This window comes from Myotis yumanensis, unplaced genomic scaffold (genome assembly GCF_028538775.1).
Source record: "Myotis yumanensis isolate MYYU_CA2020_CCGP unplaced genomic scaffold, mMyoYum1.0.hap1 SCAF_2, whole genome shotgun sequence".
Lineage (NCBI taxonomy): Eukaryota > Metazoa > Chordata > Mammalia > Chiroptera > Vespertilionidae > Myotis > Myotis yumanensis.
Window position 1 is genome coordinate 22,025,854 of NW_027223753.1, and position 23,080 is coordinate 22,048,933.

At 51.1% G+C, this 23,080-nt stretch overlaps 1 protein-coding gene across 1 annotated transcript in view; it reads left to right on the forward strand.

The window, feature by feature from the left end:
* Positions 1 to 23,080, forward strand: part of CUNH1orf94 (chromosome unknown C1orf94 homolog) — a 37,533-nt gene that overhangs the window by 11,661 nt on the left and 2,792 nt on the right. Inside the window, exons 2-6 of the mRNA XM_070403225.1 lie at positions 5,134 to 5,819; positions 9,246 to 9,503; positions 10,551 to 10,726; positions 16,067 to 16,144; positions 19,831 to 20,027. Coding sequence (XP_070259326.1) covers positions 5,134 to 5,819; positions 9,246 to 9,503; positions 10,551 to 10,726; positions 16,067 to 16,144; positions 19,831 to 20,027 — 1,395 coding nt within the window. The remainder of the gene's footprint in view (positions 1 to 5,133; positions 5,820 to 9,245; positions 9,504 to 10,550; positions 10,727 to 16,066; positions 16,145 to 19,830; positions 20,028 to 23,080) is intronic.

A 23,080-nucleotide genomic window follows, 5' to 3' on the forward strand; every position in this document is an offset into this window, starting at 1 on the left:
GGCCTGATGCAGCTTAAGGTCTGGCCCCCACTGAGGGGAGGGGATTTGAATCCAGTGTCTGCCTCTCTCTAAAGACACAGCTCATAGCCAATATGCTCATAGCCATGCAGATGTGTCGAGAAGTCAGAATCTCACCCAGTCAGGGGGTCAGTCTGTGGACGGGCTGCCCTCCCAGCCCAGGTCTGTGCAGGACCCAGAGCCCGTCTCATGCCTCCCTCTTCCACCAGCCACGTTGCCTGGGCACGGGGCCTGGGTCCCCTGTTTGTGGATGGTCTGAAATGCTATAGCGAGAAGAAAATATTTGTTTTGCTGTCCTCTTCCAGCACTAACAATTTTCTGCTTGCATTTTTCTGTTGTTTGGCTCAGCTGAATAGCAGTTTTCATCTTTGCTCTGTGTTATCATGTACACAGAACTGCTGTCGGGGAGCTAACAGCATGCTTGCTTAGTCATTATTCTGGGAAGGGGTGCCAGCCAGTCAATAGCCTTTATTTTTGTATAGCTCTGTACACTGCAAATGCAGAAATAATGCACAGTGTCCGCGGACAGAGCCACTGTCAGACACCTATCATTTCTGGAGGCGGGCAAAGCAGAGGTGGTGGCAGTAGCTGGAGCCACGGCACCGAGTGTGACTCTTGCTTCCTCTGTCAGCGCCCAGGAGCTGGGTTAACCTTCCTGAATGATTCACTGTGATAGTCTGTGGCAGATTTTATGGTTTTTTCCCAACTCAAAGGAGAAAGCAAATAGCACGGGAGAAGTGCCAACATCGGCAAAACTTCTTAGGAAGAGAGAAGAAAAGATAGATTCCAGAAATGCAGGCAAGCAGGCTTGGTGTGGAACCCAGCAAAGTTGGAAGGAGAATGAAAAGTCTTTTTGTGAGCCCCAAGGTGGTTGCTAGGGGGCGGGTTCTGTGTGGGATCAGCCAGGGGCCTGCCTTACCGAGGTTGGGGGTCTTAGGACTGGACCTACCAGGGTAGTAAGTGAACTGTTCACAGAGATGCCAGGCCAGAGGTGGGACATGGACAGAAAGACAGAAAATGGAATCAAAGCCAGACAGGTTGCAACCCATGCAAGGAGGTAGACAGCCTTTGGCAACAGAACTCCGGATTCCAAGAGCTCCAAGAAATGGACAAATGTAACGACAAGTTCATGAGCATCTTCATTCATTTATTCAACAAATACTTACTAAGCTGAAGTTATGTGCCAGGCACTGTGCTAGTCCCCCAGGCCTCTGTGGTAAAGATAAGACAATCTCTGCCCACCGAGAAGATATATTGTTGTGTGGAGTAAAGGCATAAAAAAGATACTGTATGATGGTGATAAATACTAAGAGGAAAATAACCTGATGGAGTAGAGAATGCCTAGTAAGACTGGGCAGGGGTGTGGGAGGAGGTAATAACACTTTTACAAATGGGATAGGAAAGGTGCATTTGAGAGTGAAACTTGAACTAAGTCATGAATGATGAGAAGGAGCCAGTCAAGGGATGATCTGTCATTCCACAGGACATGCAAAGGCATGTCAAGAAATAGCTATAAGGCCAGAGTGGCTGGAAGAAGGGGGAATCGAAGTGGGAGGGGGCGATGGGGTCACTTCGTGTGGTGCCCTGGATTTTACTCTGTGTGTCATGAGAATCCACAGGAGGGTTTAAATGGGGGAATGGTTTGATTTGAGTTCTGGGAATGTCCTCGCTCTTAGGACATGCACTTTTCTAGAACAAACAAGAACGAAGGAATCTTGTTTTCATGCGGGTGGAGGGGACAGGTCAGGAGACCCTCCATGAGGGATTTGTAGCTGCACTAAATCTCCATTGTAGGGAGGTGTTGGACAAAGGCTGCCTTGGAGAAGTGGAGATGGGATGGTGGTGACTGGATTGATTGACTTATTCCCTCAAAGTGTTGATCCAGGATTACTGTCAGGCTGCGGGCAGGGTCTCTAGCAGTGTCCCTAAGGCTCAGCCCTGGAGTGTGTCCCTTTCAACATTTTCATTCACAAGTTGGCGGGAGACCCAGAAGAGGTGCTCATCAGACATGCAGCTGACAGGGAGCTGTGAGGGACAGCTAATGCCACGGATGACAGGCTCAGGATTCACCGCAATGATCCTCCACAGGCTGGAGTGATGGGATGAGCCCCAGTGATATCCCCAACTGCATTCAGTTGGGGAAATGAAGCCTAGCCTTGGAGCAGGGGCTGGGAGACCTCGCTGGGTACCATCCCTGGAGAGGAAGCAGGCCAGGTGGGAGGAGGTGGTGATGGCAGCCAGACCCACTGGCATCCCCACACCAGCCTCTTGACTTTCTTGGTGACAAGGATCTCAGCCTCTTTCAGGCTCACTTTTCCCATCTATAAAATGGGGATGATACTGTCTATTTCCCAGGGGTGTGGAGAGGATTAAATTTGAGCATGTGGATGGATACCTGGTTTCCTGCCTGTAATAAGTCTAATTTAGAAAATCTATTGATATATAGCTTGCTTTGTAAGGTGTTTTTGTTGTTGTTGTGTTTTTTTTGGTTGAGGGGCGGGGAGACTGATCCTTCAATTGTCTGGTTTCTGTGACTTGAGACTCATTGGTTCCTTTTGAGGAAGAGAATGAGGATGAAGAGGAAGGAGGGGGATCTAAAACTTAGGACCATAGATTGGCAACCTCTTTATTCCAGTTGTCCTCGTAGGCATAGAGAGAGTGAGGCCTACTTATAGGCTAAGTCTAGACTTGGGAAGGAGGAAAGAAAGGGAGTAGGAGAGAGGACAGTGAAGAGAGAGAGAAGAGAGGATGGAGAGGAGAGGAGAGTGATACCCCACACCAGCCTTGCTGGCCTCCAGTGCTTCCAGGCCAGCCCCCTCCAGCTAAGACTCTCAGCCAGTATGCTGGCTGCGTACCAAGCACGGTATCAGTGCTGAGCTCACAAATGGATACCTCAACGAGTTCTCACACCGCCTATGAGGGTGGGTGCTGCAGGTCTCAGACCCACCTTACAGGGGTTCCTTGAGGTTCTAGGGCATGGGTCCTCAAACTATGGCCCGAAGGCCACATGCGGCCCTCAGAAAACATTTATCCGGCCCGCTGGGTGTTTTTGCCGCCGCTGCCTGTCCTGCTTAGCAGCCGACTTGTCCCAGGCCCGCAGTGCGCATGTGTGGAATGTCTGAGGGACAGTGAACTGGCCCCCTGTTTAAAAAGTTTGAGGACCTCTGTTCTAGGGTCTGACATGAATCAGGCACAGGAGTGGTGCCTGTTTCCGAACCAGGTGTGTCTGGCTGGAGTCTGCCCTTTCCTGGCACTGCTCCCTGCCTCCTGACCTGGGGAGGCTACATGCAGAAGGCACGGCGCTGTCTCGGGTGTTGAAATAGCAGCACATTCCTGTGTTGTTAGCTCCTTCCCACGCACCCAAGTGCCCTGGCCACGCAGCCCCTTCCACAGGAGCCCTGAGCCTCATCCGGACCTGGCAACCAGGGCCTTAATGCCCAGCACAGCAGGAAGCCGCTGGGACTATAGCCCATGTCCATTCTGGTTGGTTGTCAGCCGCAGTGTAGTGATATGTGAGTCACTGTGTGCCCCATGTGTTTGCACGTCAAACACACATAGGTATGTGTCTGTGTGCACATGTGAGTGTGCATGTGCTCATACACAAAGAGCATTACTGGGAAGGCTGGATTTGATTCTATAGTCACTGTTTGTGGGACTCGCCAGGCCCTTCGAATGGCTTGGCAGGAGCGTGTGCCAGGCCTCCCCAGCTGCAAAGTTCCACCAGTGGGACACTTTAGGTTTCCCCACTGATCTCTTCTTTGCCATCATCACCACCTTCTCTCAGGGCCAGCGCACTGAGCAGTTTCCAGAATGCTCTGTGTAGACCACCTCATCTGCCCATCTCGGGAGCCCATTGAGATGGTCTTAAACTGGGTGGTGGTGACTCTCTTGGGAGTGCCAGGGAGGAAGGTGTCCCCTTGTGAAGGATGCCGGTGGGGCATGCTGGGCCATGAGCCAGGCCAGCAGGATTGCCACCCTCTCCTGCACCTGGAGAGAGCCAGCAACAGGAGCCCCATCGGGTTGGTGCAGGACATTAAGGGTCCAGCTGGGGGCCAGAGTCTGAGGTGCAGGTGGAGGCCCGTGTGTAGATACAGGTAAATGCTTGTGAATCTGTGCAGGGACCAACCATCTGCTGGTGCTCCTAGGAAGTGGGGCCGGCTCCAGAGGCCTTGATCTGGGCAAAGGGCCATGCCAGCCAGGGTGGACCACTCGGCCACAGTGTGGAATCCAGGATTCAGGTGCTCAGCCAGGCTGAACAGGTGTAGACATACTAGCTGACACTGTGTCACCCGTACTCTGTGCCAGACACTGTCCACAGTGCTTTGCACGTCTATGATATTCCTGGAAACCAGATCAGGAAACAAGGGTACAAAGATACTGAGCAGACTGCTCAGGGTCACACAGTGGGGAAGTGACAGAGCCCGGTGTGAGGTCCATCTGTCCTCTCCACAGTCCCTTCTCTCACTCTGCCACTCTGCAGCCAGTCCTCAGGACTTCCCAGGGCTCAGCCTCAGCACTCGGAGCCCATGCTCAGAGCCGTTGGATCATCCCTGGCCCTTTTGTTGCTATCTTTTTTGCTTCAGGTCCTGGGCATGACTGAACAGGGAGGAGGGAGGGATGAAATGAAATAAAAGCTCAGCTCAGCCCAGCCGGCATGGCTCAGCGGTTGAGCGTCAACCTAAGAACCAGGAGGTCAGGGTTCAGTTCCCCATCAGGGCACATGCCGGGGTTGTAGGCTGGATCCCCAGTGTGGAGTGTGCAGGAGACAGCCAATCAATGATTCTCTCTCATCATGATGTTTTTCTTTCTCTCTCTCCCTTCCTCTCTGAAATCTATAGCCATATATATATATATATATATATATATATATATATATATATGGCTCAGCTCACTTAGCAAGTAGTAGTATTGGGAGGGGACCGCGGTGTCCGGATTCCCAGAACCACACTCTTGGTGCTGGGCCTGCTGGTGTAGTGTAGAGACCTCTTGGGAGTCCCGAGAAAGAAATCGGTTCCCCTTACCTTCTCCATCTGCTCTCCCTGGGGCCCGGCCCTGCAGCAGAGCCACCCTTCCCCAGCAGGCACTGAGGCTCCTGTCTTTCTGACCTGTTTGCAGGGCTCTGGAGTTCAGCAGTGACAAGGATGAGATCTCCCTGTTGGTGGAGCAGGAGTTCTTGAACCTGACCAAAGAGCACCTCATCCTGGTCACGGAAAGCTCAAGGGAGCTGGAGGCCGCTGGCTCTCCGGAGGGGCCCGGACAGCCCCCTCCCTGCCTTCTCACGCCTCCTCTGGTGGTAGGCAGCAGGGAGCGCCCACGAGCCTCTGTCATTGCCGGTGACAAGCTGCTGGAGCCGAAAGTGGCCGTGTCCATTATCGGCAGCAGGCAGGACTGCGATTCTGCCATGACCACGGTCACGGGCATCCTGCGTGCTGCCAAAGTCAAGCGTGCCAAGGGGACAGAGGACAGGGGCCACAGCCTGGGTGCCTCCAACTCAGAGATCAGCAAGCTCCTGGCCCAGTTCCCACTAAAGTCCAAAGAGACCTCCAAGGCCCCCGACAACAAGGTGGTGCTGGAGGAGACGCGTGTCATCAAGGATTTCCTGCAGAACAGCATGTTCAGCGGCCCCCTCCACAGGGAGCCCATGGGGCTGGGCCCCTTCCTGCTGCTGCCGCCCTCACCGCCTCCTGCACCCACTGACAAGCTCCTTGAGCTCCCCGTTCAGAAGAGGCAGCTCCCAGTGTTTGCCAAGATCTGCTCCAAGCCTGAGGCGGACCCCGACATGGAGGGGCACCACTTGATGGGTGAGTGGGGCTGAAAGCAGGGCTGGTGGTGGGCCTGTCAGGAGGAGAAACTCACCAGAAAGCCAATCGGGCTGCAGCGGTGCATGCGGCATCTTCGTGCAGAGTAGGACGGACGAGGTGGCCTCTCTGGTGGGTGCAGCGTTTTCAGTGTCCACGTGCCCCCAGGCTGGGTGCCCGTGTACAGGGCACAGCTGATTCCAATGTGCTTTGAGAAGAGGGACAGGCACATGTGGCACCTGACTCATTTGGAGTCCACCGGGTGTCCAGGGTACATTGAAGGGAGCACTTACCCAGCTGAGTCCTGGGTGGAGCTGCAGAATGGGGACTTTAAGCCAGACAGGGGAGAGATTTGATTGGCAGCTGGCGTCATTTGGCTTCTAATGGAGGTGCCTGTTCTGACAATGAGGCCTGGTCCTCTCTCTGGGGCAGGGGGTGAATATGTAAATTCTCCAGGTACAGTTGAGACCATTGGCCCTGGAATTTGTTCCCAGCCCCTCCACGGCCTTCGCAAAGTGCATTTCCACCCCCTAACTGAGGAGTCAGCCTTCCCAGGAGATGCAGCCACCCCCCCCAAGTTTCCCCATCCCACTCGCAGGTTCTACAGATTGTGCCTGTTCTAATTCAGCCACTCAGATTGGGTGGTTCCAAGAAGGCAGACTGACGCAGGGGCACTTGCCTATAGTCAGCTGTCGCTAGGAGTAAGCCAAAAGGAAATTTATCCCTATTCCGTGAGATATACCTGAACCAGGAGGCCCAGATCCATGTCCCTAAGGAAATAGCAAGGTGGTCACACTTGAGGACATGCTGTGTGCTGGAGCGTTGTTGGAAGGCCAAGGAATCAGAGCTGCGCACAGCAAGCTGGCCTCCAGGTCTTGGGCAGGCCTCTAGGAGCCAGGGGGCTCTTTGGGGACTCTGGGCAGAATGTGTGAGAAGATGAGCCCTGCCTGGAGAAGGGGCTTTTCTCCCACCCCTTCTCCAGGAGGCATGCATGGCTATCTCTCCACCCGCCCTCCCCAGCATTTGTGTGTGTCTGTGTGCACAAATGTATGGGCAAAGGTGTGAGTGTATTGGTTAGAGCCGTGGTCGGCAAACCGAGGCTCTCGAGCCACATGCGGCTCTTTGGCCCCTTGAGTGTGGCTCTTCCACAAAATACCACGTGCGGGCATGCACGTACAGTGCGATTGAAACTTCGTGGCCCATGCGCAGAAGTTGGTTTTTGGCCTGGGTGAGTCTATTTTGAAGAAGTGGCATTAGAAAAAGTGGGGGGTTTCGGTCTGTTGGGCGACGGGAGACGCGGCGCAGGCGGACCGCGGGATACGCAGCACGGGGTCGACCTCAGCTAACGTACCTCAATCAGACTGAGGATGTTTTCAGCAAAGGCCAGCTTAGGAGTACCCTAATTAAGTTATAACAATGTACCTACCTATATAGTTTAAGTTTAAAAAATTTGGCTCTCAAAAGAAATTTCAATCGTTGTACTGTTGATATTTGGCTCTTGACTAATGAGTTTGCCGACCACTGAGTTAGAGGAAATGCAGGTGTGGCTGCATCTGAGTGTGTATGTGTTTGTGAGTGTGTTCGTCCTATGTGTGGAGTTTCATACATGCGAATGAGTCAAAGGAGTGACAGGCGGAAAGGTGTGTGTATCGGGGTACACAGACGCTGGAAGGGGAGTTTTGGAGATGAGCGAGCAGCAAGCATGTTTAAGGTGACCAAAGGTGTGTGAGAGAGACTGCAGGTGTGTGGCTCTCTGGGGACAGGGCTATTATTATTAGTAGGTATTGTTATTTCAGTCCACTAGCTGGGGGCTAAACTCAGCAACCAGAGAAACTCTTGGAAGGGACTCTAGGGACATGTTTTGCTAAAAATGTCATTTTTCTCCTAAATTGGCTCAGGCTAGAGCAGCTCTCTCCTTTGCTGTGATGGCTCTAGGAGGACAGGCCCAGTCCTGCCCAGACTTAGCCCCGAGGTCATTGGGCTGGAAAGAAGTGGGGGAGCAAGAGCTGGGAGGGTCCAATCCACTCCCAACACTGGACACAAGTTCCCCTGATATCGTAGCTGCTGAAATGACCCAAGGTGCCTGCTGTGTATCCAGCACCATTTCCCAGCCATGCTTCATGTAGACCGGACCCCCAGGCTGGGGAAGGAGTGAAGGGTGCTGGGAGGGCCAAGGCCTCTCCCCTGCTTCAACCAAGCAATGGCTTCTTCATTTGGTTTGAAGAAAGAGTCCCATTCCCAAAAAGGAAGTACAGGTGAAGACCATCGCTGTGGAGGGTCCTGTCACAGTCCGGACAGTGTCCTTGCACTGGGGAGCTCTGGGTCTATTTGGAGAGAGACCTGAGCCTGGCACGGACCACATCCTGTGACTCACTCCGTCTCCCCGATGACTCCTTGCCTTGGCCTGCAGTCACGCATTGTCTGCCGTGCCCTCCTCCTCATGCCCCTGGACGTAAGGCCTGGCTGAAGAGCCGCTTCCTTCTGGAAGCCCTCTGACCCTCTCAGACAGAAGCGTCCTCAGCCACCCCTCCTCTCCCACTGTGTCCCTCTGTCACCTCACGGTCCCCATCTGCCTTGTCCCAGAGCTATTTCTGGGTCTGTCTCTCTCTCCCTCCTTGTTGTGAGCTCCTGCAGGGCCGAGGCTGGCTCTGACTCATCACAGTGTCCCCAGTACTCAGGTCAGGGCCTGGTGCTGATGAGTGAGCTGAATCACCTGTGAGCATCAAAGCAGGACCAGAGTCCATGATGAGGGGCCAGACTGTGGCGTTGGCCACGTGTCTGTGGGAACTGGTGTCTCCCCCACTAAGCCATGTGCTCCCAGTAGGCAAGAACTGTGTCCACGTCAGCTCTTTTTTTTTTTTTAAATATATTTTATTGATTTTTTTACAGAGAGGAAGGGAGAGGGATAGAGAGTTAGAAACATCGATCAGCTGCCTCCTGCACACCCCCCACTGGGGATGTGCCCGAAACCCAGGTACATGCCCTTGACCGGAATCGAACCTGGGACCCCTCAGTCCGCAGGCTGACGCTCTATCCACTGAGCCAAACCGGTTTCGGCTCCACGTCAGCTCTTACCTAGAACCTGACACTATGGAGGGTTGGAAGGAAGGAAGGGAGGGAGGGAAAAAGGAGGAAGGGTGGAAAGAAAACATATAAAAAGGAAAGGAGGGAAGAGGGGAGGGAGGAAGGAAGGAGTTCATGAGAATTGAAGACCAGAGTGGACAGTGGGCAGTGGGCAGTGGGCAGTGAAGGCATCAGGATGTTGTGATTGGACTTGGCTGGGAGAGAGACACCAGAGTGGTCTGAGCCTGAGATGTGTGTATGGAGGATCCATCACTTAGTCTAAAGAAGGTGCCCTTCCCCTTCCCCCCCACTTTACCTAGCACTTGGCCTGCTAGAATCATTGACTCAATTTCCCTCCTCCTGCAGAACAAAACTCAGGCACCAAGGAGCCAACCAAGGGTCGAGAGAGCCTCTTTCTCAGTCAGTGGCCCCAGAGCCAGAAGGACATCTGTGCTGAAGAAAGTAGCAGTGACTCCGGGGGCTCCATGTCCATTGCCTTACCAGCCAAGAAGTCTGCGTGGTCCCCTGAGAAGACCCTGTTCTATGAGTTCCTTGGGGCCACCAAGAACCCAGGAGGGCAGCTGAGGCTGCGCAGCAAAGAGGTGGATGGGCTGGAGCTGAAATGTAAGCCGAACCTGCCCAGAGAAAGTCGGTGGAAGGGAGGTCAGGAACCCTCACAGGCCCTGGGAGTGGCTCTGCCATTCAATGGCTGTTATATCCATGGGCAAGTCACTGTCTTTCTTTGGGTGTCAGTTTCTAAACCTATAAAATAGGGGAGATGACTTTCTCCCTATGTCCCTTATCTGGAATACAATCGCTAGAGAAATGCTGTTGGCTTTGAGGGGTCACATGGGTGTTATTGGGGGTCAGTTCGAACACTTAGTCAGGTCAGACCTGACTAAGTATATTCCCTCAAGTTGCCCAAAACAAAGAAAAATCCACGCTTCAGATTATTTGTATGCTGAGATTACTTATGTCCCTGCTTTGTCTCCCTTGCCCTCCTACAACTGTTTTAATCAAACCTACTTTTCCAAAAAAGATGCCAATAAGGGGAAACTGAGGCCCATCTCTGACTCTATAAGCCCACAAGAATTATAGTAGAGGGAGAGAATTAAGGATTCATATTCTGAAACAATTCAGCCAAATCTCACTCATTCAGACTCGTTTTGGGTCATACCATAGTGAATCATATAATGTTTTTAAAATATTAAAAAAAATAACTCCAATATACATATAACAAACTGTGCAAGGTTCTCTGGGGGGGGGGGGGGTTGTTTTAATAATTTGAACAGAATGACTTCTAGTGGCATAGCAATTGCTTCTATAAAACTGGATTTTTATAAAGTATTTGAAAGAACGTGGTTTTGAATGTAGGTGAGATGTAGTCTTAGCAATCGGGTTTATTGTGTGCACTGCGACCTGACACTGCCTCCTTTACTAGTGAGTGATGGAGAGAGAGGCTCCAAGGCAGACCCAGCTGGGAGTTTCACCCCTTCCAAATTGGCAAGGTGTGAAGGAATAGTGTTTTCCTACAGCTGGAAATTCACTTAAGGAACCAAGAGGAGCTTAAAAAACCTGACCTCCGAGAATATTAATCCCAGGGATAGTCTTGCTGAGGGTGTCCTGGCCTCTTCCTGCCTCAGTCACTGAAACCGCTCCTGTGACTTACAGTTAACCCACCTATGACAGCGGGGGACAAGAACAACCTCAAGTACACAGGGAACGTCTTCACCCCACGCTTTGCCACCACCTTGACCTCAGCATCCCTGAACCAGCCACTCTGGCTGAACCTGAACTATCCACCTCCGCCAGCGTTCACAAATCACTCCAACTTCCCACAGTATCAGGTGAGTGAGCGGGTTCTGGGCCTGCTTTCCAGGTGGCCATCCATGCAGGTTCCCACCACAGAGTAGCTGCAGCTGGCAGGATGCCTAAATCACAGAGAACCTTGACACTAGTTAATGTCTTCACTGTGGCCACCTCAGACCAATTACTTGGTGCACACACCTGAACATGCATATATATTTTTCTAATTTCTTTTGTCTGATTTCCAGTTCACTCGGGGCTAGGTATTCCAGAGCTGCATTGCTAGCTCTGGCCTGTTCAGTGCTCGGGCTCCCGGGATAGGATGACAGCATAGTCTTTCTTCTCCACGCACTTCCTGTGACTTCCTTTATAGTCAGGTGACATGCATCCTAGATTACTTGGGACAGTTCCAGTTTAGGTCTTTTGTCCTAGAATAATTATGAATAGCACCGCTTTCACTCTCAAGTGTCCTGGTGTGGATGACAAATTATACGGTCACTTCATTGAAACATCTGAGCAGACTTCGCTAAGGCGGCACAATGCTTGGTCTTGGACTCATAGCTGAAATGAAATTAGTAGCCAGGCAGACACAAAGGGATGGTAAAACACTCAGACAGGGTTGGAAATTTTACTCACAGAACTTATTATTCAGGGAAAATGTAGTTCCTTTAGTTTGTCTATTTAATCTCCCTTAAGAGCTGCCGCCCACTGGGTGGAAGAAGGAAAGAAATCAAATAAATGTCCACTCTGGTTTAAACCATAGTCCAATCCAATAGCTTAATAGTCCCTTAAGGTAGTGCTCAGCTTGTCGGAAAGCTGCTCCGTGTCTAAGATTCCTGTCTCCTGACCCCTCCCTGGCTCCTCCAGAGTGGCGTGTTGGTGTGTGGGAAAGAGTGGGAATGAACACCAACTTGTGGGTCAGGTTCTTGAGAATTTGCTGCCTGGCAAAGCCTTCAGAGGGCAACTAGAGACAGAAATTTGCGGGAAGTCTTCTGGTCCTGTCTCTGTGCCCCTCCCACCGCCCCTTGGGCCCTGTGTCATTTCCCCCTTTACAGCAGAGGGAGAGCTGTCTTCCCAACTCCATATACAGCCTCTAGAGCCGTAGCCCCTGACTCTTTAAAATATATATATATATATATATATATATATATATATATATACACACACACACATATATATATATTTATTGATTGATTGATTTCAGAGAGGAAGGGAGAGGGAGAGAGAGATAGAAACATCAATGATGAGAGAGAATCATTGATCGGCTGCCTCCTGCACACCCCTTACTGGGGAATCAAGCCTGCAACCAGGGCATGTGTCCTTGGCCAGAATTGAACCTGGGACCCTTCAATCTGCAGGCTGATGCTCTATCCACAGAGCCAAACTGGCAAGGGCACCCCTGCTCTTAAACGGAGCTAAAGGAGTTTAGCAAAATCTCTCTTTTTCTCTTCAAAAATTTTTTTCAAGACTTTTTGTTTGTTTCCTTAAGAGAGCAGTGCCCACCCTCTCCTCACACGGGACAGAAGGCCTCCTGCGCCACCATCGAGGTGATCATGAATCCGTGACCAAAGAGTGTGCTTTCCACACCTATAACGCTTTCCCTGCACAGGTCCCTGTTCGTGTGCTCACAGATTCAGCAACCCTGTCAGCAATGTGCGCCCACTCATGCTCGTCTGAGTGCTCGTTCACTACTCAGCCATTTCTTCACCTACTCACGGACACGCTTATTTTTACTTATTATTTGCTCATGTATTTAAATAATTGTAAAAACCTTTGCTTTGCACTGACTGTAGGGCAGCATTGGCAAGGTGAGGGGATGCAGAGGTGACTAAGCCAGGAACCACCTCCAGGCCGGCACTGTGTGGGCACCCCCACTGCAGAAAGAGAACCGATGGCATCGTTTTCTTTAGTGTAAACCAGTTCCTCTATTATGCACTCTCAGGGCTCACCGTGCAAAGCTGATTCATCATGGTTTGCTTTATAAAGTGCAGATAATATCTCTTTGCTATGCTGACTCCTTCTGACTTGACCTTTTGGAATGGTGCGATTTGGATGCATATTTTTTTACATGAAGTATATTGGAGTGACATGGGTTAATAACATTATATATGTTTCAAGTGTATAATTCAATAATACAGCATCTGTATATTGCATGGTGTGCTCACCACCCAGTCTAGTCTCCTTCTATTACCGTATATTTGACCCCCTTTATCCTCTTCATCCTCCCCCCCTCCCCCTCCCCCTCTGGCAATCACCTCACTATTGTCTGTGAGTTTGTTTTGTTTGTTCCTTTGGTGCTTTCTGTTTTATATCCTACCTGTGAGTGAAATCAGATGGTTCTTTTAAGCATGAAGGTCCTTTGTCTTAAGAGATGCAAGTGTTTGTGTTGCAGGACTGACTCTGGGTTCCCTGGCTTCTGAGCACAAGCAGTTGGAGGCCCTGGCTGGTAGGACCCCTGGGTCTTGCAAGGCAGTGTAGGCGCTGACTGGGCCCAGTCGATTTTAGAAGTTGACCCGACCGCCCCCCCCCCCCCCCCCCCCCCCCCCCGCCCCTACAGGTGGTAAAGAAGGACAGCATAATTTACCTTCTCATCATCAAGGGGCCTGGGATAATAACAATAAGTCAGGTTTGCAATCAGCAGACGTTAAAAGGAATCCTGCTGCTTCCAAACTGTGTGGCCTTGGGCAAGTTAGGCAAATGCTCTGAGCCCTGGTTTCATTATAATTACAGCAGCAGCAGCAGCAGCCATTTGATCCGGTTGTAAGGTTAATTGAGTCCATGGATGGGAAAGAGCTTGGTAAAGCCTAAAGTATGATACAGGTGTTGGTTTTTATTATTATTCGGCTCTGATCTCCCTAGAAAACAGGTCAGTGAGCTCCGCAGACCTGGAGACACAGAGGAGAAAAGGGGAAACAATTTATTCCACTCTCTTTTCCTGCTTGGCAAAGGAGTAAAGGTGAGGTCCCAGATCCAACTGATTCCAAGCTCCGCTGTGGAGGAAGGCAAGCCTGGAAGACTAAGTCCCCAGTACCAGGAGCTCCAGAGGCTCCTGGGCTGCTTGGCATGAAGGAACTCTGCTCCCAGTTAAGGAGGAAGGCTGCACTGGGAGAGGCCATGGCTCCAAGCAAAGAAGAATGAGTGTTTATTTACCCTTGCTTGTGATTTTACAGAATTGCAAGTCAAACAACTAGAGATGTCTTCCCAGTCATATAGGGTTGCTTTTAGAGGACAGAGCAGGGTTGGGCAGCTGTTTGTCTTGCACAGATCTGAGGGGTAGCCTCTCTCCGCTGGCCTGGGGAGGATGGCAGCCTGGGGGCATTGGCTGTGCAAAGCAGAGCTGAGTGCTAATGGGGTGGAGGGGATGTAGGAGGGAGTGAAACAGAGGAGCTATATGGAAACCCTGGACGTGGAGCTCACTGAGGGCTGGGAAGAGGCAGGGCAGCCCCATCCATCTCCCTCTCTGTCCAGGTTCAGGCCATGGCCAGAGTGCAGGGACCAGGCTGTAGTCACGGTGGTGAGTGGGGCTGCCCTAGGCCACGAGGCTTGGAGTAAAAAGGAGCAGGCACACTGGTTTCAGGTGAAGGGGTTGGTGGAAATGGGGGCGGGGGCTCCACCGTGGTCAAGTGTCTGGTGCACAGGAGCAGAGAGCAAGGAGGGGCTGCAAGAGTACGTGTGCTTTCAGGGGCCTGGAAGGAGGGGCACTAGGAGAGTTGGGAGACTTTCCCCCAGGCCCCATATCAGGACCCCATGGCTCTGAGTCAGCCACCAACACGTTGATAATTGGCACAAGGTGAGCCCAGAATTGAGGCAGCATCCAGAGTGAAGAATCTTCTGGAAAGATCCTTGTCTAGGGATGCTTTGAGTATTGAGCTGAATCTTAGGAGGGGACTCTGGATTGGCAGGGAGAGGCAGTCTGAGACTCGAGGAGTCCTGGGCTGCCCCATCCACAGCAGCTGTTCTGTTTTGTGTGCGCGTGTGTGTGTGTGTGTGTGTGTGTGTGTGGAAGCGTGTACAGTGAGAGGTACTAAAAAATACCTAACATATGCAGATTCCTTACTGAGTGCTTGGCACTGTTCTAAGCCCTTTGAATGCATTAACTCATTCTTCGTCACACCAGTCCTCATCATAAGGTCCAGAGACAGGTTTGGTGGGCGTATAGACAGCAGCAGAGACCCAAACTAACACACTTGGGTTCACAGTGGCACATTTGTACATGGAAACACATAACTGTGACACAAAGGAAGCACACGTGCAGATGTGCTTAAATAATCAGGTGCAAACTGACGCACACACACACGTACATGGATACCTCATGTCTTGGGGCAGGAATGGGGTTGGGGAAAGTAACTTAGAAAAGGAGTGTAGACAGCAACAAAGAGCTACCTTCACAGGCTTTACAGTCTTGGACACACATCCTATATAATAAAGAGCTAATATGCAAATGTTGTCACACCCTCACACCTTCATGCCATAATGGCTCGACTCAGACACTCAACACTGGGGACCAGCTAGGCACAAATGAGCTCGTGAGAGAGGAATGGGGACCAGCCAGGCTGTGGCCCAGGAGAGGGACAAGCCGCCTGCCCCGTGGTCCAGGGTGCCAGTGCCTGCAGTTGCGGCCCAAGCAAAGCCACCCACCCATGGTTCCCTGTGGTTGCGGCCCGAGCAAAGCCACCCTCACACGGTTCCCAGCAGCTGTGGCCAGCCCGGGAGAAGCTGGCCCAGGTCCTGGGTGCCTGCAACCAGCCAGAGGAGGGAATCCTGGGTCCCGGGTGTGGGTGAGGCAGAGGTGGTTAGAGGCGATCAGGCCAGCAGGGGAGCAGTTAGGGGTGATCAGGTAGGCAGGCAGAGGTGGTTAGGGGCGATCAGGCAGGCAGGCAGAAGGGTTAGGGACAATCAGGCAGGCAGACAGGTGAGTGGTTAGGAGCCAGCGGTCCCGGATTGCGAGAGGCAGTCGGACATCCCCCAAGGGGTCCCAGATTAGAGAGGGTGCAGACTGGGCTGAGGGACCTCCCCCTCCCCCACCCCCAAACCCCTGTGCACAATTTTTGTGTATCGGGCCTCTAGTACTTTTATAAACAAGGGAAAAGAGGCTCAGGGAGGTGAAGTGACTGGCCCAAGGTCACACAGGCAGATCTGGGATTTAAGAGGCAGTCAGGCTCCTGAAGCTCTCTCCTTAAATACTCACCAAGAACGCAGTGAATCCTGCTGAACATGCTTCCTGTGTGGTGTGAATTGTGCATGCCTGGCCTGATGCCAGCTGGACCTGGCAACTAGTGGGTCTGGCCTACAGGGCGGTGGCATGGAAACTGAGTTGAGTGGCTGCCCTTTGACTGGGAGCCCCTGACCCCACAGTACTGAGCCTCTCCTTTTCTCCCCAGGGCCTGTACCCACAGCGGGCAGCCAGGATGCCCTATCAGCAGACCCTGCACCCCCAACTGGGATGTTATCCCCGACAGGTGAGTAAATGACCTCCTCACCTTTGTCCCAGCTCCACAAAGGCCTTCAGGCCAAAAGCCTGGTCACCAGCCATAGTTTTGGGCCCACCCTTGGACCAGAGTACACACAGATACCAGCATGCAGGTGGAAACAAACAGGCATCCCCAGGTGGTAATGACAGCTGGCACTTACAGGGCACTTGCTGTGTACCAGGCCCTTGTCTAAGGTCTTCACCTGGATTAACTAATTTAACCTTCACTACCACCTTGTAAGGTAGGTTAGAGATGAGGAAACTAAGGCACAGAGAGATTAAATAATTTGCTCAAGGTTATAAAGTTGGCATATAAGTTAGCTTTTGCTTTGGCAAAAAATAATAATAATAATAGTAATAAAAAAGAAGACCTCAATATCTCATAGACTTTCAACAGTAAATACTTTTCACTCATGGTCTGTGGATTGGCTGAGCTGGGCTGGGATTCGGTTCAAGCCTGTTCCGTGTGTTCTTCTTTGGGTGTGTGCTGACGAGGTAGTAGCTTCTGCTCCTGCCACAAAGGGTGACACCCCATGTCCCTGGAGCCTCAGCTCAGAGCTGGTATGTGGTAACGTGTGCCTGCCCTTCACTGGCCAAAGCAAATCACATGGCTTTGCCCAGGATCAATGGGGCTGGGGATTCTTGTTCCGCCCCTGGCGGTTTGTCAGTTGAAATACAAGACACCCAGTTAAATTCAAATCTTAGATAAGCAGTGAATAAAGTTTTGGTATAAGTATGTCCCAAATATTGCATGGCCCATACTTATACTAAAATATTATTTTGCTGTTAATTAATCCATTTGAGATTAAATGATATGCAATTTGACTTTAACTGGATGCCCTGTGCTTTTTTCTGCTAAATCTGTCACCCCCTACTCCCATGGGAAGTTTGGGGTGAATATCTGCTTGGCAGTACCACAATGGCAGAATTGGGGTTTGACCTTGGGCAGCCTGGCTTCAAGGTCTGTGATCCCAATCATGGTGGTTTACTGCCTCTTATACATACATATAGAGAAATACAGTATCAAAATAAAGCAGCAGAGACAAAAATACAAACACAGAGACACAAAGGTAGAGTTAGGTATGTGCCACCGAGCTGTGTGCGCACCAAACACAAAGCACATGCCCAGAGATGTTGAGTGTCTTGGGGTGGGGGTGGGAGTGGGGGTGTGAGGAAAGGAGCTTGGAACCTGCTGCATGCTCGGGCTGGCCTTGCACCCTCACACACAGGTAGACAAGCTCCACACTCAACTCACAGACTCCTTGGCCTCTCCTCTGTCCCCAGGGAGCCCTACCCTTTTTCTGCAAACTGCAGCTCTGACCTGAAGTATGTTGGATGTTCCAGAGGGTAGAGAAGGGACGCAGGTATAGATGACCTTACCCATGGACCAGGACTGCTGCTTTTTCATCAGTGGGAGCTTTACATCCTGAGATGCAGAGATGAGAGGCAGTCTGGTTCACAGAATCTCAGCCACATCACGTCCACCCCACAGGCAGTGATACCATCCACCTGGTTCCAAAGAGAATATTTCTAGACAAAGTTATGTAAATGCATATATTTGAGAAAGTAATACAAGAACATGACATTAGAGGCAATCACTGATACTGGTTTCTTGGGTATTTTCCCAGTGATGTCTACTGATACAAACGTCTTTGTAAAAACGTGGCCTTCTGGGCACACTATTCTATCACCGCTTTGGTCAGCAAGGAGTCTGTCATGCAGATGCCTCCAGAGCAGTATACACAGCTCTGCTTTGTGGCTTTTATCAGTTACATGTAGTTAGGGGCATACTTTTGAATAAAGCTTATCTCTCATGTCTGTCTCCTCCCAGGTCCACCTTCTCCCCCTACTAAGGAAACCAGGGATATTATCTGCCACACTGACCTGGGAGGTGCCTTCCTGGGTTCTCTCGGAAAGCTCTCAAATCTTTCTGACCTTTAGCTCATCATCTTGGGGTTTTGGTGCCTATGTCCAGCTTCACCAGATCCTATACATCCACTGGGGGAAATATGGGGAGGGCGTGGGAGGGGCTCAGGGCTCCAGAGGGGCAAGCACCGAGGTATGAAACACTAAGCGAGCGGCTTAACTTCTCTCAACCCAGTTTCCTTGTCTCTACAATGGGAATACCAGTGGTCCTACCTCACAGGCTTGTTGGGGTTTAAATGAGAGAATACAGAGAGAATCCATATGAAGGGCGTGCCCTAAGCTCTCAATAGGAGCCAGCCTCTGTGAACCGTGCATTAGATGAGGCTGTGCAGGGTGAGAGAGGGCTGTCTGCAAGCTGAATCCCTGAGCAGCCTGGACCCCAGGCTCTTGCTATTGAAGCGAAGGTCCGGCAGCTCCCTCAGTTTTGCTGCAGCTTGCCTCAGCACTCAGGGAGGGCGGACGCAGCTCTTGCAGGGGAGCGAGGGTTCCCTGACATTTGGAGCTGTCAGTGGCAGAGTGCAGCGCTCAGGATGTCATGAGCTCCGTGGCATTCTAGGTATCCAAGCAGACACTTAGTGGTCTCTTCTTTCCTCCTTCCACTTCCTCTCTCTTTCCTTCTTGCATTCACTCAACAGATGTTTATCGAGCAGCTACTATGTGCCAGGCACTATCTTTGGACTGAAACTATATTAGGAAATAAGACAGATGGGGTTCCTGCCTTGCCAGGGGCATGATTGTAGGAGTTCCATTTTTGGTGGGAGTATGATCCAGGTGGTCTCCAAAACCCCACTGAGCTTTTGTTCTCTAGGGTCTAGGCCAGGGGTGGGCAAACTTTTTGACTCAAGGGCCACAATGGGTTCTTAAACTGGACCAGAGGGCCGGAACAAAAGCATGGATGGAGTGTTTGTGTGAACTAATATAAATTCAAAGTAAACATCATTACATAAAAGGGTACGGTCTTTTTTTTTTTTTTAGTTTTATTCATTTCAAACGGGCCGGATCCGGCCCGCAGGCCGTAGTTTGCCCACGGCTGGTCTAGGCTGAATTCCATTGCCCTTTTTTGGCCCTTTCTCCTGACTCACACTGTCCAATACAGAAACCGCTAGCCACCTGTGGCTACTTATATGTAAATAAATTAAAACTAAGTAAAATGAAAACTCAGGTTCTTATTCACATGTCACATGTCAAGTACTCAGTAGGCACAAATGGCTGGTGGCTGCTGTACTGGGCAGTGCGGATATAGAGCCTTTCTAGCACCCAGCACAGGAGTTCCCACTGGGCAAGGCTGTCTTATACTTGGACCCTGTTGAGAGCCTGAGCTAGAAGCCAAGGATGTTTCAATCTCAACAGCTTTTTTTTTTTTAGATAGTTGAAGACTTAAAGAGGAGTAAGGGGCTTTGAGGATGGTTATTGACAGAGGGAAAAGGGGATGTAGGGAAGAGAATGGAAATGTTTATTTGCTACTTAGTATGTCTCAGACTCTTTACTTACATCAGCTGACTCAATCCCCATACAAAGGAGATAGTGTTTGCCCATTTTACAGATGAGGAAACTGAGGCTCAGCTAAATGCAGTCACTTGCCCAGCTCATGTACAGAAGTTGAGCCCTGTGCTTTTATCATTCCAACATGTTGCCTGAGAGGCACAGGGTTGAGCAATAGGGTTGGAGTTAGGGTTAGGGTTGGGGGAGTGATGTTTGGAAGTGGTGGGCTCTGTTGGACCTCACCCCTCTCTCCTCTCTGACCTGCAGGTGACACCGTACAACCCAGTGCAAATGGGACAGCAGATTTTTCGCTCCTCCTACACCCCTCTGCTGAGCTACATCCCCTTCGTCCAGCCCAACTACCCATACCCTCAGAGGACACCTCCGAAGCTGTCCACCAACCCTCGAGACCCTTCCCCCATGGCAGGAGATGGGCCGCAGTTCCTCTTCCCCCAGCCATATGGGTGAGTCCTTGGCCTGCACTGGAAGTCTAGCTTATCACTAGATAGAAAACTGCTGGACAGGGGAGGAGAGTACACAGTACACGGGGCCTCACTGCCTGGGGGATGCCCTCGATCTGGATGCCCTGTGGGTCCTGAAAGGACCTGCTGTGGAGAGGAGCAGGGTCTGGGGCCTGGCGGGCCCGTCTGTTGGCCCACTTCATTTCGGGGCTGCACTGCACAGCCCATAGTGGTGGCATCCAGCACAGCAGGTGGCGGGTGGTGGACCTGGCGCATTTGCCTTTACCAGTTTGCTTGGTTTACAGCAGGACGTGGCCAGGTAATCCTCTTACAGCTCTCCCCCACTCACTGCCCTCTGAGCTCCTCGCCAGGCTAATCTCCAGAACATCCCATTGACTTCGCAGCAGGCCCCGCCGAAGGATCTTCCATGGCTTATCAGGGCTGCTCATGCCTTCCCACCGAAGTACCCCGGACAGCAGAGGAGAGGGGCTTAGCAAACAGCCAACACAAACTCGACCTGTTGGCCGAAAATTCTACACCAATTTTCCATGCTGGTTAGGTCATACATTTCTGTTTGTTGTTTTAGTGTAATAATACGGAGCCGCTCACTCCCACTCAGCAAATCTTCAGTTGATAGGGACGTCCTGAGAGGCGGGCAGAGGGCTCCTGCGATTCCGAGTCTCCCCGGCACACCCTGGGAAGCCTGTGTCCAGTTTGAGGAGCTCGGTTTATAGAACTAGGGCTAAACCGTAGTGTTGACGTGTGTTCCCAAACTCTCATCCTTTCAAATGAGCGCTTCTCCAAGTGTCTCATGTAAAGGAATAAATGCTAGAAAGAGGTTTCTGTAGTCAGATGTGTTTGGGAAAAGCTGTGTGAAAAAAGGTAAACACATTTCGTAACTGTTGGAATTCTCAGATCATTTAATTTCCAAGGGTGCCTGGAAATGTCCAAAAGGGCAATCGATAGTGTTATTTTAACCCAAACCCCACAGCCCTGTTTTTCTCTTTTTCTTCTTTCTTTCATCTTCCCTCCCTCCCTCCCACCTCCCCTCCTTTGCTCCCCATTTTTCTTCCTTTTTCTTGTAGGTCATATCAAAATGCTCTGCATTAATTCACATAGTTCCTATGAATTTAGCCTGGGGGAAGGGCATAGGTGATTAGGACATAGTTCCCCCCTTCCAAGAGCTGAGAGTGAGCGAGATGTGGGCACAGTGATGTTAGAGCCGTGACATAGTGAAGACCACCAAAGCGGCCCAAGGATGAGGCAGGATCTTTGCTGGGTGGACAGTGAGCAGTGATTGGAGGGCATTCCAGGCGGGAGAAGTGAGGCCCTGGATTCCAAGATGCGTAGCAAGCTTGAGGCCTGGGCAATGAAGGTGTCTGGTTGAATGATTACATTCATCCCTGAAAAAGGTGGAAAATAGGATTGGAAAAAGGCGGCTGAGACTGCATTCCTAACGGCTCCTAGCTGCTAGACCTGGGCATCTAATGCAGATTGGTGCATATCAGAATCAATAGGTGGGCTGGAGGGCAGAGAAACAGGAGGAGAGAGGGGGCGTGTCTGGAGGTGACTGTAGGGGTCTGTATGAGAGGTTCTCGCCTCCCTGGAGGTGAGAGTAGGTGAGAAGGCAGAGGGATCAGGACAGACTACCGGCAGGCCAGCAGACTTCCCATATTCCACACTGTGACTCTGGGCTCAAGGGAAGAGAGACTCGCTGTAAAACTGGCTGTATGTATTTGGGAGGGAGCGTGATATTGAGGTCTCATCAGTCAGCACTATTGGGAGCAGTAAGAGTAGAGGGTTGAGACCAGTGATGGCGAACCTATGACACACGTGTCAGAGGTGACACATGAACTCATTTTTTTGGTTGATTTTTCTTTGTTAAATGGCATTTAAATATATAAAATAAATATCAAAAATATAAGTCTTTGTTTTACTATGGTTGCAAATATCAAAAAATTTCTATATGTGACACAGCACCAGAGTTAAGTTAGGGTTTTTCAAAATGCTGACACGCCGAGCTCAAAAGGTTTGCCATCACTGGTTTAGATCCAGTTGCTGGCTGTCTGTAGGGGCTGGGAGAGGGAAAGGAGTGAGCAGGAGACTTAGGAAGAAACAGTCTTAGAAGCGGGAGGAAGCCTGGTGCCAGGTGGACACACCGTGGGCAAAGGTGCAGAGTGGCAGGAGTGGTGGCATTCAGCAGGGTCGAATGGAGGCTGCTCTGGGCAGGGAAGACCTGGAGAGTGAGGGCGGAAAAGTGAAGCAAAGCGTGTAGGACTACGTCCCCAGAAGGAACCATTTGTTCATTCAAACAATATTTCTTGAGTGTCTTTTATGTGTCTAGCACTGTCCTAGGCACTGGTTACTGGAGTGAAGAAGACAACGTTTTCCTTGTCTCATTCCAAGGGGAGAACTCGGCAGCAAGGAAATAAACAAGCAGCACACAGGCCAGGTGCTGGGGGGTGAGGGGAGAGGGAATGGAGGGAAGTCTCCTGAGCTGAGATCTAAATGAAGTGAGAGAATGAGCCAGGCATGTATGTGGGCGATGAGCAGTCTGGGCAGAAAGCAGAGAAAGTGCAGAAGCCCCACAGGGGAACTGTAGCTGGCACACAATGAGTGGGAGAGAGTGAGTGGGTGGAATTGAAATCAGAGGAGTAGCCAGGGCCAGAGTAGGTAGGACCTGTAGGCATGGTACGGAGGGTTTTTGAGAACAGTGGGAAGCCCCTAAAATGACTTTCAAACTGGTGAGGACATGGTCTAGTTTTCTATCGAGAGAAGGTGACGTGGGCTGAGGTATGAAGCATGGACTGTGGGGTCAGAGCCCTCGCAGGGGTGCAGGAGAGGAGCTTTTGTGCCGTCTGAGGCAGAGGTGCTGGTGGCGGGGACTAAGGCAGTAACAGTGAGGCAGGAGTCTGAAAGCTCTGGAGTATTTATCGTCTCGGTGGAAGGACTTAGTGATGGTTGGCTGTGGGATGAGGGAGAGAGGAATTGAGCATGATTCCATTTATAACTTGAGTGAGTGGGTAAGTGGCGATGCCAAAAAGCCAAGTTCAAAA